At 48.0% G+C, this 15882-nt stretch overlaps 1 protein-coding gene across 1 annotated transcript in view; it reads left to right on the top strand.

Moving 5' to 3' along the window:
• KIF5C (kinesin family member 5C) overlaps positions 1-15882 on the top strand; it is a 532213-nt gene that overhangs the window by 403661 nt on the left and 112670 nt on the right. Inside the window, exon 22 of the mRNA XM_085645609.1 lies at positions 10756-10827. Coding sequence (XP_085501735.1) covers positions 10756-10827 — 72 coding nt within the window. The remainder of the gene's footprint in view (positions 1-10755; positions 10828-15882) is intronic.

Genomic DNA, 15882 nt, shown 5'->3' with positions numbered 1-15882 from the left:
AGACCGTTGCTAGGAGGTATAGGGCGGCTCCAGGGGACCCTGAGTTCTTAACTTCGCATCCATCGCCTGAGAGCCTGGTGGTTCAGGCGGCTTGTTCAGGAAAATCCAAGGGTGCTTTTCCTCAGGTTCCAGGTGACAGAGAGGCTAAAAAGTTAGATCAGTCGGCCAAAAAGGTCTTTTCATCGGCCAGCATGGCACTTAAATCAACAAATGCCACTTGCCTCTTGGGACGCTATATTCATGCGCTCATGGACTCTGCGAAGAAATTGGCACCAAAACTTTCTGAGGAGGATAGGGTTGGTTTTAATGAGGTCTTGACTGATGCCCAGGCAGCAGCACGTCAGGTGATTCAGAGTGGGCTGGACACGGCGGATTCAGTGGCGAGAGCCATGGGGTCTTCTGCTGCCACCAGGAGGGGTGCGTGGCTAAAGTCTTCTGAGTTTTCCCCGGATGTACAGTCGACTCTGTTGGACTTGCCATTTGATGGATCTGGCTTATTTGGCAAAAAGGCAGATGCTGCTCTTGAACGTTTTAAGGAGAGCAAGGCTACGGCTAAGTCTTTGGGCCGTCAATCCCAGTCAAGGGGGTCGTTTAAAAGATACAGAGATTTCGGAAGGGCAACCTTTCATTCCTACAGGCAGACCCAGCAGCAGAAGCAAGGCTCTTTGTCTAAAGGATACAGAGGTAGAATCAGGGGTCGCTCACGTGGCCGTCAACTCTCCTCCTCCTCCTCTTCCTCTTCCTCTTCAGCCCCTCCTTCCACCACAAAGCAGCCCTAGATTCGCCATTCTGGATCATGTTGGTCCTGTGGGGGGCCGGCTTACCTATTTTCTACAAGATTGGGAATCTGTAACTACAGATCTTTGGGTTCTAGATCTTGTGGGAAATGGGTATGCCCTTCCCTTTCGGGAATTCCCTCCAAATTACCCTCCTTGTTAAGGGGCTTGCTCAGAGAACCACCGTCTTCTCCTACAGGAGGAAGTCCTGAAGTTGTTTCAGAAGGGTGCGATAGAGGTGGTTCCAGAGCAGGAGAGGGGTCAGGGATGCTACTCCCGGTATTTCTTGATTCCGAAGAAGGACGGCAGATTGCGTCCGATATTGGACCTCAGAATCTTGAATCTTTTTCTAAAGCAAGAGAAGTTCAAGATGCTCACCTTTGCTCAGGGTCTTCATGCGCTGAATCAGGAGGACTGGATGGTGTCGATCGACTTGCAGGATGCGTATTTTCACATCCCCATCCTGAAGTCGCACAGGAAGTATCTCCGGTTTACGGTAGGGTCGCAACATTATCAGTTTGCGGTCCTTCTGTTTGGTCTTACTACTGCACCCCGAGTCTTCACGAAGGTTATGGCGGTGGTGGCAGCCCATCTCAGAAGGTCGGGGATCTCAGTTTTTCCCTATCTGGACGACTGGCTGATCAAAGCGGAGTCGCCAGAGAAGGTGCTGGGTCATCTGCACGATACAACTCAGCTGTTGTTCAAATTGTGTTTTTCGATAAATGTGCCCAAATCTCACCTGGTGCCCTCTCAGCGCAACCTGTTCATAGGTGCGGTACTGGACACTACTGTGTGTCGAGCATTCCCTCCTCCTCAAAGGATTCTCGACATACAGGAAATGATTCCTTTGTTTTACAATGGAGCCTTCGTTCCAGTTCTGAAGGTCCTTCGCCTGCTCGGTCTGTTTGCTTCCTGCATTCTGTTGGTCAACCATGCACGCTGGCACATGAGGGCGCTCCTCCAGTGGTGCCTTCGCAGGCAGTGGTATCAGCACAAAGGAGATCTCAGGGAGTCTGTGAGGATCTCCAGAGAAGCTGCAGCGGATCTGTCTTGGTGGAGCGTGGAGGGCAATCTGTCTCAAGGAAAGCCCTTTCATCTACCTCCATCGGTGGCCACTGTGATTACGAATGCATCCACTTTAGGGTGGGGTGCTCATCTGGAGGATCTGGAGATCAAGGGTCTTTGGTCTCCAGAGGAAAGGTTGCTTCACATCAAACTTCTGGAATTGCGGTCGATTCGTTTGGCACTCAAGGCCTTCCTCCCTTCCCTTCGCGGCCAGTCTGTTCAAGTCCTGATGGACAACACTACTGCGATGTGGTATGTAAACAAACAGGGAAGAGTGGGGTCTCTTTGTCTTTGCACAGAGGCCCTGCGTCTATGGTCCTGGGCTCAGGATCATCAGATTTGTCTGTTGGCAAATCATCTGGCCGGAGTTCTGAACGTGCGTGCAGACAGTCTCAGTCAGCAGTTCTCCGCCGACCACGAGTGGAGGCTCCATCCGGAGGTGGTTCGTCACGTCTTTTGAATGTGGGGAACTCCTCGGGTGGACCTGTTTGCCACTCACGAGAATGCTCACTGCCCGTCATTCTGCAGTCTCCAGTATCCGATGCAGGGAGCATTGGGGGACGCGTTTCAATTGAGTTGGAGCTCACAACTCCTTTACGCGTTTCCTCCCATACCCTTGATTCCTCGGGTTCTGAGGAAGATTCGCCAAGAACGGGCCCAAGTCATATTGATCGCCCCGGACTGGCCAAGAAGGGTGTGGTACACAGATCTTCTCCACCTCTCCTCGTGCCCTCTGCTCCATCTCCCTCTGAGGGCAGACCTCCTCTCGCAATCGGAGGGGCAGGTTCTACACCCCCACCTCCAGAGCTTACACCTTCATGCCTGGAGATTGAACGGGACAACCTGAACTCTTTTTCTCTCCCACCTGATGTGGTAGATGTAATTTTGTCTGCCAGACGTCATTCCACCAAATCTATCTATTCCTATAACCGTCTAAATTTGTTCCCTGGTGTGGAGAGAAGTCCATTGATCCTTTTGAAGGCTCGTTTATCTGACATTCTGCAGTTTGCCCTTTCTATTGCTCAGCAAGGCTTTGCTGTGGCCACTGTAAAGGGATACTTATCGGCTTTGTCGGCTTTCCTTTGCTTGCCGAATCAGCCGTCCTTATTCAAATCACCTATTGTTCTTGGCTTTCTTAAGGGCCTCACAAACAGGTTTCCTCCTACTCCCTTTTTTGTGCCTCAATGGGACTTAAACCTTGTCTTAACTTATCTTATGGGTTCTCCCTTCGAGCCCTTGCACAAGTGTTCTTTGAGACTGTTGTCTTTTAAGACCGTTTTTCTCATTGCAATCACCTCGGCAAGGAGGGCAAGTGAGCTTCAAGCTCTAAGTTCAAAACCCCCGTTCTTGACCATTCATGCTGAAAGAATGGTACTCAGGACCAGGGCTGCATTTCTGCCTAAAGTGGTAACTCCCTTCCATCTGGGGCAGTACATTACCCTTCCCACCTTCTATCCTCCCCCTCACCCTTCCAAGGAGGAGGAGAGACTTCACCGCTTGGACCCTAAGAGGGCGGTGAGCTTCTATCTGGACAGGACTAAAGACTTCAGAGTTGATGACCAGCTCTTCGTGGGCTTTGTTGGCTGCAGGAAAGGTCGAGCGGTGCACAAGCGCCCCCTTTCCAGATGGATTGTCTTGTGCATCAAGATATGCTACTCTTTGGCTGGTAAGGAACCTCCAGAGGGTTTAAGGGCTCATTCCACTAGAGCAAAATCTTCCACATCTGCTTTGTCTAGGGGCGTTCCTGTGGAGGACATTTGTAGGGCGGCAACTTGGGCCTCCCTCCACACCTTCGCAAAACATTATTGCTTGGACACCGAGTTGAGGAGGGACGGACACTTTGCTCGTTCCGTCCTTCAGGACTTTCTGGTATAGAAGGGTGGACACCCTCCTCCGGGAGTGGGGACTGCTGTGGGAATCTATTCACAAGGTGAGGAATCCACTGGCAGATGTATCCATCAGAAGAACAAGTTACTTACCTTCGGTAACGCTTTTTCTGGTGGATACAGTATCTGCCTGTGGATTCCTCACTGACCCACCCGCCTCCCCGTTGTCCACCCTTGTATACCTTCAGTATATGATGGTGTTTCAAAATGTGTTTTGTTACTGTAAAAGGCATTGTGTTATTTCTTTTGCCTTTCTACTTATTCTCCACACTGTGTGTGTTGCTTTGTATATTATGTACTGTGTATACTGTGTATATATTGCTGCCAGTCCGTCCGTGTGCCTCGAAGGCACGGAAAAAAGGGCAGAACTGACGTCATCACGCCGACGAGGTCTTCTTATGGAGCCGGTGACGTCAGCGGAGTCGCGAGCGGAGCCGTGTCTCTGTGACGTCGTCTTCGACCTCATCGGCGTGGCCTGCTACAAAAGTTTCCGAATGTTGCTGGCGCAGGGGATATTCACAAGGTGAGGAATCCACAGGCAGATACTGTATCCACCAGAAAAAGCATTACCGAAGTTAAGTAACTTGTTCTTCTGATGGATACATCTGCCAGTGGATTCCTCACCTTGTGAATATCCCCTGCGCCAGCATTCCACTGAACTTTTTTCCCCAGCTCTCTACGCCGACGTGGACGACGTCATAATGCATCGGCTCCGCTCGCGACTCCGTATGACGTCACTGGAGCCATAAGAGAGCCACGTCGGCGTGATGACGTCAGTTCCCTTTTTTCCGCACCGTTGACGTGCAACGGTTTTCCAGCACTCTCCTGCTACTTTGTAGTCGTGTAGTGTGTTACTGTTGGAGAAAATTGTCATGTCTTCGACTAGGAAGTCGGGTTTTAAACCCTGTAGGGAATGTGGGGGCCACATGTCAATGACAGACCCCCATGAAGATTGTTTGTGGTGCCTTTCATCTGACCACGACGTGGAAGATTCTTCCAGCTGCAGAAGGATGAATCCCAAGGCCTTGAAAGAAAGGGAGGCGAAGCTCTTCATGGCCAAGGCTAAGAAGTAGAAAAGAGGTACGAAGAAGGAGAGATCGAGACCGGAGACGTCGACTTCGCATTCTTCGAAGTCGAAGAAACATCATAAGAAGAGGAAGCATTCCTCTTGGCGCCGGTCTTCGAAGAGCAAGGCGTCGAGATCGACTTCGCCTCGACGTCGAAGTAAGGATGTGTCTCCTTCTCCATCCAAGTCTCCAGAGGGATCTTCTTCACCGAAGCGGACTCCGGCGCAGTCCCCGGCGCAGTCACCGGTTCCAGTGGAGTCTTCGGCTTCGGAGGCCGAGCAAGAGCAGGAAAAAGAGCCTTCTCCAGAGCCGGATGATCCTGCGGTGCCTGTTGAGGACACTGCGGCTCCGGTACCAGGTACTCCTCAGCCGGATCCGGGATTATTCCCTTATCCGCAGTTCCCGACTCCGGGTGCGGATTCAACGCATTTTTTAAATGCGATGTATGGGATTTTCCAACGGGCTGCCTTCCCATCTGGCGCACCTACTGGTCCCGTGGGTCCTATGGCATATACTCTGGGAGTGCCGCAGCATTATGCTCAGGCCCCGTTTATGCCCTTTCTGCCGATGGCGCCTTCGTGGCAGTTTCCGGCACCGTCTGGGGATCCATCTCGGCTTCGATTGGATCGACCTTCTTCGGAGCCTTCCTCGATGCCGTTGCTGACTCCTACGGCGCCGCGTCCGGCGCCGCCGACTCCGACTCCGGTGCCGCCGACCCCGACACCTCCGGCTCCATGTTCGGTTCCACCGACTCCGCGTACGGCGCCGCCGACGCCGGCTCCTCGGATCCGTTCAAGGAGAGAGGCCCAGAGGGTCTTGGAAGAGGAGCGTTAGAGTGGAGGTGGAAGAAGGTGAGGTGGATACATCTTCCGACAAATTTGAAGGGATTCAAGAGGCTAGTGGCCTGGATACGACTCCGGAGTGGGAGCATTCTTCCTCTAGGTCCTCTCCACCGCAGGAACTGGCTCCTTACCATCTTGTAATAAAGAAGGCCGCGGAGTTACTGGACTTGCAGTTGCCCTCTGCGGAGTATAAGCCTAACCTTCTGACGGAGGTGTTACATTCGCCTACCTCGACCAGTGAGCCTTTGCTGCCTTTTAATAAGGCTATTTTGGAGCCAGTTATGGACGTCTGGCGTAAGCCACTCTCTGTGCCGGCAGTCTCCAGGCAGGTGGCGAGAAGATATAGGGTGGCACCTGGGGATCCAGGTTTTCTATCTTCACACCCTTCTCCAGAAAGTCTGGTGGTACAGGCGTCATGCTCAAAGCATGCTTCAGGAGCTTTTCCTCAGACTCCTGCGGATAGGGAGTCTAAGAAGGCGGATCAGGCGGCTAAAAAGACCTTTTCTTCTGGGAGCATGGCGCTTAAGTCCACTAATGCCACCTGCTTGCTAGGGCGCTATGTTCATGTTCTTATGGACTCAATGAAATCTTTAGCCCCTAAGTTGCCAGAAGGTGATAAGGCGTCCTTTATGGAAGTGGTCATGGACACTCAGGCTGCTGCAAGGCAGGTGATTCAGTCGGGGCTTGATACGGCTGATTCGGTGGCAAGGATAATGGGGTCATCTATAGCCACTAGGAGGCAAGCGTGGCTTCGTTCGTCTGGCTTCTCTACGGACGTTCAGGCCACATTGGTGGATTTGCCTTTTGACGGACAGAGACTTTTTGGTGAAAAGGCTGATTCCGCCTTGCAGAGGTTTAAAGAGAGCAGGGTGACGGCGAAATCTTTAGGTCTGCAGGCTCCTGCTACAGGATTTGGGCTTAAGAAATTCAGAGGTTTTGGGAGGTCTTCATTTCGCTCCTTCCGGCAGCCTCAGCAACAGCAGCAGCAGAATCCCCTCTATAGGTCCTATAGAGGGAGACAAAGAGGTCGGAGAGGTTCTGGCCGCAACCCCTCTTCATCTTCTACCTCCTCTGCTCCCAATGAAGCTTCAGGGAAGCAGCCCTAGATCCCCCATCCTGGATCATGTAAGACCTGTGGGGGGTACGGTGTCCCACTTTCTGCGAGGTTGGAGATCTGTTACAACCAACCTTTGGGTTTTAAACCTCGTGGAGACTGGGTACGCCCTTCCCTTTCGGGAGTTTCCTCCCCCTTACCCTCCTTGCCAGGGTTACTGCTCAGAGGACCATCTACTTTTTCTGCAGAAGGAGGTGCTAGCTTTGCTTCAAAAGAGTGCGATAGAGGTGGTTCCAGAGCAGGAAAGGGGTCAGGGATGCTACTCCCGGTATTTCCTGATTCCCAAGAAAGACGGCAGATTGCGTCCGATACTGGACCTCAGAGTCTTGAACTTTTACCTGAAACAGGAGCAATTCAAGATGCTGACCCTTGCGCAGGTTCTTCAAGCGTTGCAGCAAGGAGACTGGATGGTGTCGCTCGACTTGCAGGACGCGTACTTCCATGTCCCAATCCTGAAGTCGCACAGGAAGTAGCTCTGTTTTACGGTTGGGTCGCAACATTACCAGTTTGCGGTCCTCCCATTTGGTCTTACTACCGCACCTCGAGTCTTCACGAAGGTGATGGCAGTGGTGGCAGCCCATCTCAGGAGGTCGGGGATTCCAGTTTTCCCCTACCTGGACGACTGGCTTCTGAAGGCAGAGTCCCCAGAAGTGGTTCAACATCATCTGCAGGTAACAACTCGACTGTTATTCGACTTGGGTTTTTCGATCAATGTGCCCAAATCTCACCTGGTGCCCTCTCAATGCATCCTGTTCATAGGGGCAGTACTGGACACTACTGTGTGTCGAGCATTTCCTCCACCTCAAAGAATTCTCGACATTCAGGAGATGGTCCCTTTATTCCACAATGGAGCGGTTGTTCCAGTTCTGAAGGTCCTTCGCCTGCTTGGTCTGTTTGCCTCCTGCATTCTGTTGGTCAACCATGCACGCTGGCACATGAGGGCGCTCCAGTGTTGCCTCCGCAGGTAGTGGTATCAGCACAACGGAGATCTCAGGGAGTCGATCAGGATCTCCAGAGAAGCTGCAGCGGATCAATCTTGGAGCGTGGAGGGCAATCTGTCCCAAGGAAAGCCCTTCCATCTACCTTCATCGGTGGCCACAGTGATAACGGATGCATCGACTTTAGGGTGGGGTGCGCATCTGGGGGATCTGGAGATAAAAAGACTTTGGTCTTCAGAGGAAAGGTTGCTTCACATCAACCTTCTGGAATTGCGGGCGATTCGTTTGGCGCTCAAGGCCTTCCTCCCTTCCCTTCGCGGTCAGTCTGTTCAAGTCCTGACGGACAACACTACCGCGATGTGGTATGTCAACAAGCAGGGAGGAGTGGGGTCGCATTGTCTCTGCAGAGAGGCTCTGCGTCTCTGGTCCTGGGTTCAGGACCATCAGATTTGTCTGATGGCTAATCATCTGGCCGGGGTGCTGAACGTACGTGCGGACAGTCTCAGTCGGCAGTTCTCCGCCGACCACGAGTGGAGGCTCCATCCGGAGGTGGTTCGTTACGTCTTTCGGATGTGGGGAACCCCTCGGGTGGACCTGTTCGCCACCCGCGAGAACGCACACTGCCCGTCATTTTGCAGTCTCCAGTATCCGATGCAGGGTGCGTTGGGGGACGCGTTTCAGTTGAGTTGGGGCTCGCAACTCCTTTACGCGTTTCCTCTAATACTTTTGATTCCTCGGGTTCTGAGGAAGATTCGCCAAGACCGGGCCCAAGTTATTTTGGTTTCCCCGGATTGGCCAAGAAGGGTGTGGTATACAGATCTTCTCCACCTCTCCTCGTGCCCTCCGCTCCGTCTCCCTCTGAGGGCAGACCTCCTCTCACAGTCGGAGGGGCAGGTTCTACACCCCCACCTCCAGAGCTTACACCTTCATGCCTGGAGATTGAACGGGGCAACCTGAATTCCTTCTCTCTCCCGCCAGATGTGGTGAATGTTATTTTATCGGCCAGGCGACACTCCACCAAGTCCGTTTACTCATATAGGTGGTCTAAGTTTGTTAAATGGTGTGGAGAGAGATCCATTGACTCTTTAAAAGCCCATCTTTCTGATGTGCTTCAGTTTGCTCTTTCCTTGGCTCAGCAGGGCTGTGCTGTGGCCACAGTCAAGGGCTATCTTTCGGCCTTATCGGCTTTTCTATGTCTTCCTGATCAACCGTCATTGTTTAAATCTCCGATTGTACTAAGGTTTATCAAGGGCCTTAGCAACAAGTTTCCTCCTACTCATTTTGTGATGCTACAGTGGGACCTTAATCTTGTCTTAACTTTTCTGATGGGGTCCCCGTTTGAGCCTCTTCATAGTTGTCCTCTGAGGCTGTTGTCCTTTAAGATGGTCTTTCTTGTAGCCATAACCTCAGCAAGGAGGGTGAGTGAGCTTCAAGCTCTTAGTTCTAAACCCCCGTTTTTAACCTTGCAGCGCACAGCATCTCGATTGGACAGTGCTGCCTTGTTGAACTAGGTTTTGGCATTCTTTGCTCATTTAAAAGCATGTTCAAACACCTTTCCGGGAACGCTGCAAAATTTGTGTGCATACTCACCTGTGCAAATTCATGTTACCAACTGTGTATGTTTTTTATTGTTTGTTTTTTTACAAAAATATTCCAAGATGGACGTTGATGCATGCGGATGTACTGATGGGCGCCGTCTTTGAATGTTAGCTCTACTCTGGGGAAGAAAAAAACCTGTAGAAGGCTGCTCTTGTATGTGTATACACGCACAGCCATCTTGGAATGGGTTTTATTAAATTATAACAAAAAACATTCAAAGATGGTGGCCTGTGCAGCAAGTGCAAACACAGATCGTCAGTTTTGAATATTTGTGGCATATTTCATCACGCTTTACCATTGCTACATTACTGATGCATAGCCTCAAAATATGTTGGCTATTTTGGGGCTATAAAATACGCCAAAGCAAATCAGCATAGTAAAGCCAATATCCCTGTGGCGGGGTGATAAAAGCCAGATCTATTAGGTTTGTGAAAGCTTGCTATATGAAATGGATTAGTTTGACTTAGAGTGGCATTAATTTATGTGTTTTTAAACTGCAAGCGCGTACAGTAAACTGAGTTCTATAGTATGCTGTTTTGCAGTGAAAGTATAGGAATATTTATCCATTTACGGCAGCTTTTAAGTGGGTTAACTTTTCCTAAGGCTGTACATACATGGTCTGTCGGAGTGAAGAGTTTAACAACTTAGCTTTGTTTTGTTTAGGCATCAGCCAACATCTTGTGTGCGCCATGTTATTGTCCTTAAATTTTCGAAGGCAATATTGCTGATTGATTGGGTTTGATAAAATCGGATCCTTTGTTTTGATTATTCAAAAGCATTGTGAGGCCTAATAAACAGCGGTAATCGCTGACAGGCGTGGTGGTGGGACGGGGTAAGTTGACAGATGACGGAATGTATAATTAATTAAGTAAATAAATAATGCCTATTCCGTCGTCTGTCGACTCCTCCCCCTCGCCTCGCCCCGCCCCAACCTACCGCGCTTACCTGTGCCAGCCGCCGCTGCCAGTGCATACATTTTGCATCACTTGTAAATCTGATGCCTGCACAAGCATGGGTTTGCACAAGGATCCGAATTGTCCTGGCCACTTGAAATGAGGGCCTAAGGCAAACATGATAAATACTGGTGTGCTTTGGGACCGTAGGCCTGTGTGCTTAATGCTGATTGGTTGGTGTTCTGGGTTATTGTTATCCATGACATAGTTCAGCATCTGAAGAGATATCAGCAAGCTTTCACATTTTCAGGAATGCCACACTAATAGCCTGATTTTTGCGAAGATGGGTCAACATGTTATTGGAGCATTGGAAACAGATGCTGCCTTCAGCTGCCATCTGTGAAATCCAGCCTCCCTCCTCTGGGCTGAAATTCTTGCTCTACAAATTTCACTGTAACGTCCCGGTAATCGCGACAGGGCGCGATGCATGCTGGGACAGTGCTGGAATTAGATCTATCTCTGTGAAATGCAGTGCCATGTCTGAATTATTCTGAAATGATCCTCTCTGTTTCCAGGCCAGAGAACTTCAAACCCTTCACAACCTGCGCAAGCTTTTTATTCAAGACCTCACCACACGCGTCAAAAAAGTAAGTCGAAAACAATTCTAATTAAAGCGTGTGGAAGTAATGTTTTTTCCTACAGAATCGGTGAATTCTCTTCCCCCCACGTACCGTATCTCACTGTAATGCATGAGTGCAACGTCATGAAAATGATATGTATTTTTAAATGTTTTTTAACGCTGAAAAGTAAAGATGCTAAGCAGCCACGTTCTAAATAATTAAGGGATCTGTCTATTTTCGAACCTGTCTTCTTAGCATCTCTACCGGGAGCTGTGGACTTCAAAGCTAACCCTGCTCTGGTGGGCCTCCCCCTGCTCCATGTCAACACTCAAAGGCGGGGGAGGGGATTATGGATGCTTCGCTCTCTCATTTACTTGCACTAAGTGCAAACCTCTTAGGGCAGGAATACAATATTGATGTGCCTTGATGAGCAGAAAAGCAAGCCAGCGTTACTTCTGAATAAAGGAACCTGGGCCATTTCTTTGTTTCTTAGGTTTAATTGGAGGGATCAGTGTGTTCCCAAGTTATCTATTGTTCCATAAATTAGACTGTTAGACCTAGATTTAGAGGAAGAACCGAAGCACACCTTGCAAAGTCACTTACACCACCGTTTGAGCGACACAGACCCCTCTACATGAAGTTGTACTTAATAGACTCTGATGATCATTTATAAAGGACTTTTGCTTCTTTGCTGAACAAGTAATTGTATTTGTATAGCGCTTACTACCACTGACGAGGTGTTGAAGCGCTATGTGGCGATTAGCACCCTACTCCGTAACCCGAAGTTAGAGGTTAAAAGATAGTAGATTGGTAATGGTGTTTTTTATTTTTCCTTGTGGATTAGTTGTGGTAAGTGAGTTAAGTTTGTCCTCTCGAGATCGCATGCTTTTACTGTATTGTGGTCAAAGGGATAGATGGACTGAAGTGGATTCATAAAGGGAAGATGTGCGGTGTTTTTGGGGGTGGTGGACATGTGTGCCTGTTACATTTATTGGATCAAGGCGAGAAGAGTTTGGAGAGGATGTGTGAGAGTCCATAGTAGGCAGAAACGATTGGGATGAGTCAGGTAGTTGAGATACAGGCTGAGGTTGAAATGGAGAGTTATTTATTTGTGTATATTTTTCCTTCCCCAATAAATATAAATAAATATAGGCTCATGTATAGAGATGTACCCACACATCCAAGTATATAGTGAGATGTATTCATACATACACACATAAACACATTACCGTTATTTCGCTTTTTGTACAAGTGTTTTTCTTTTGAACCCCAAATCAGCTGTGTGGCTGGGAGGTGCTTTGTTAAGAAAGACGCTGGACCTCCTCCCTATTGAAGCAGGTAAAATGGTGGTTTATGTGCTGGTTACATCCCAACTAGACTACGGCAGTGTGCTCTACCTGGGAGCTACTAAGGAAAGCTTAAAAAAGATCAAAAGAGTGCAAAAGGTGGCAGCAATAATAATAATAATCCACATTTGTAAAGCGCGAACAATCACCGTAAGGGTCTCTAGGTGCTGGGGGCTGCGGGAAGATAAAGCAAGCTATTGCCCAGAGTCACATGGTGCTGGGCTAATCTGCCGCTGGCGCCGGGGATCGAACCGTGATCCCCAGATTCCGGAGTCAGTCGCCCTGGCCGTGGCGCCACACCTCTTCCCTACAGCACGCCCCAGAAGTGCTTCTGCTACAGCGGCTCTAGCCACACTCCACTGGCTTTTGCTGGAAGAAAGAATCCGCTTTAAGGCTCCTTGTTTTTGCCCTAGGATTTTAGCTCTGAAGGGTCCCAAATATCTACTCCCCCTAATACAGCCCTATTCCCCACGACATCACTTAAGATCCTCTAAGGCCAATCTTGTGCAAATTCCCAAGATCCTCCGGGCCAGATTTGGGGCACGCTCCTTCTTCTTTCTTACGGCTAAGGTCTGGAATTCCCTTTCAGCACTGCTAAGAGCTGTACCTTCTGAGACTCGGTTTAGCAATTTGTTAAAAACCTGGCTCTTTAGTTGCGCATAATTGCCCCTGGACCTTCTTTGTCACTTCTGCTGTGCCTCTGCAACGTGCTCTTGGTTTCAGCGCGGTGACACAGTGGTGTGGTGTAACGAGGCACTCTTTAAATCTACATATTATTATTAAGTACCATCTCCCCTTCTGTCTGGTCTGGATTCACAAATGGATTCATAAATCTGCACACATAAAAGTAGATCTGAGCATGGGTTCAGATTTTCGATTTTTCTCTAGTTAAAAACATACTTAATGGTATGCCTAGAGCTGCGGCAGGCCTAGTGCTGGGAATGTAGGTTACGAAAATAGGATGCACACCTATTATGTTCAACGTTGTCCAAATTTCTCAAAATATTCCCAGAATGCGTGCAGACTGGTAAGGTGTCATGCCCAAACAACACCTGAATAATCAACAGTATTACGAGGTGGGGCGTCATCTCGTCCCAACCAATTGCACTGCTGAATTGTGCCATGTTGGCTATGTTTTTATTTCCTCAATAGTCCATGTAATCCATTTAATCAAACTCTTTTACTCCTCTCCTCACTAGAATGTCGAATGTTTTGATTCACACGCGGTTGTATGTGCCATTTTTCAAAGTTTCTTCTGTTCAAACTGTGCCCCTCCGGACCTCTCGTAAGAACACGAGTGATGCATAGTTCATTAAAAAGGCAGTGTTTATTCGATGCACCCAATGCATTTCGGGCTGGGAAGCCCTTCGTCAGGGGTCACTACAAATCACAATGAAACAATATCCAATTGTTACTTCAAATCGTAATGTTTTAAATAATATACAGTTAATTACAATGCCAATTTACGTTGCAATCTGTCTGACTATACCCACAATCAGCCTAAATGACGATAGTAATATTAAAACACCGCTATATCGTTTGCTCAGCGCTCCAATGTTATAAACACAACATGACCCAACTACGTCTATCTGTTAATTTAGTTCACATATAACAAACCCTTCCTTCCACTTGTTGCCAATGTCTCTATATCTCACATGCTTTCGTGTGTCCCCATGCTTTCCCTTCTGCCCTCCCTCCTCTCCTTTCTCGTGAACATCAAACCCAATGATTTTTGCAAAAAACCTATCCTAACACTTAAGTTCCCTCGTTCTCTTTCCCCCTTCCACTCTAAACTTTCATATACATTCATAACTACCACCCGCACAAGCCATCATTCACGATATTACCCGAAACCCACTGTTTTTTGCAAAAAGCCTATCCTAACACTTAAGTTACCTCCTTCTTTTTCCCCCTTCCGCTCTATACTTTCATATACATTCATAGCTACCGCCCGTGCAAGCCCTCATTCACGATATTACCCGCACAATCTCATTCTCGAGCATTCACAACTCTCCCACTAAACATCATTCACACTCTTTATCTCCTTTCTCCACTGAATAGACATAACAACTTGTCCCATACCTGCCACAAGTTATTGCAATCATGGATCTTCATCTCCATTTGAAAGGAGAAGGAAACGTTAGTCTTTCCCGTGTTACCTCCCACTTTTAACCAAATCAGACATCCATAGTGCCACCCGATTGGCCCGTTATTTGGCTTTTCCCGCCATCCGCTTCGTGAACATTAGTACTAATTAGATGCAAACACTCCATCTCCCATAATGCACTGTTCTTGTAAAACTCTTTAGAGCTTGTCACAACCATGTTTACTATTATACGCGAGGTATTTCTAATTTAAATAAAAATTGTAAAAACATGATTATGTCTGTTGTTAAAGTTCATAACATAATCAAAAAACACAGTCTGTTTTAATGAACCGAGATGTTTAAGCCGTCCGTGTAGATCCATCGACTTCACCTTGCTTTTGCTTCTTACTCCATTTAACAATTGGCGGGTGCTTTCCTATGAAAGGGCATCATCAATCAATGTAGGTTACGAAAATAGGATGCACACCTATTATGTTCAACGTTGTCCAAATTTCTCAAAATATTCCCAGAATGCGTGCAGACTGGTAAGGTGTCATGCCCAAACAACACCTGAATAATCAACAGTATTACGAGGTGGGGCGTCATCTCGTCCCAACCAATTGCACTGCTGAATTGTGCCATGTTGGCTATGTTTTTATTTCCTCAATAGTCCATGTAATCCATTTAATCAAACTCTTTTACTCCTCTCCTCACTAGAATGTCGAATGTTTTGATTCACACGCGGTTGTATGTGCCATTTTTCAAAGTTTCTTCTGTTCAAACTGTGCCCCTCCGGACCTCTCGTAAGAACACGAGTGATGCATAGTTCATTAAAAAGGCAGTGTTTATTCGATGCACCCAATGCATTTCGGGCTGGGAAGCCCTTCGTCAGGGGTCACTACAAATCACAATGAAACCATATCCAATTGTTACTTCAAATCGTAATGTTTTAAATAATATACAGTTAATTACAATGCCAATTTACGTTGCAATCTGTCTGACTATACCCACAATCAGCCTAAATGACGATAGTAATATTAAAACACCGCTATATCGTTTGCTCAGCGCTCCAATGTTATAAACACAACATGACCCAACTACGTCTATCTGTTAATTTAGTTCACATATAACAAACCCTTCCTTCCACTTGTTGCCAATGTCTCTATATCTCACATGCTTTCGTGTGTCCCCATGCTTTCCCTTCTGCCCTCCCTCCTCTCCTTTCTCGTGAACATCAAACCCAATGATTTTTGCAAAAAACCTATCCTAACACTTAAGTTCCCTCGTTCTCTTTCCCCCTTCCACTCTAAACTTTCATATACATTCATAACTACCACCCGCACAAGCCATCATTCACGATATTACCCGAAACCCACTGTTTTTTGCAAAAAGCCTATCCTAACACTTAAGTTACCTCCTTCTTTTTCCCCCTTCCGCTCTATACTTTCATATACATTCATAGCTACCGCCCGTGCAAGCCCTCATTCACGATATTACCCGCACAATCTCATTCTCGAGCATTCACAACTCTCCCACTAAACATCATTCACACTCTTTATCTCCTTTCTCCACTGAATAGACATAACAACTTGTCCCATACCTGCCACAAGTTATTGCAATCATGGATCTTCATCTCCATTTGAAAGGAGA

Source organism: Triturus cristatus, chromosome 3_1 (assembly GCF_964204655.1).
Source record: "Triturus cristatus chromosome 3_1, aTriCri1.1, whole genome shotgun sequence".
Classification (NCBI taxonomy): Eukaryota; Metazoa; Chordata; class Amphibia; order Caudata; family Salamandridae; genus Triturus; species Triturus cristatus.
This window is presented reverse-complemented; position numbering and strand designations above follow the sequence as displayed.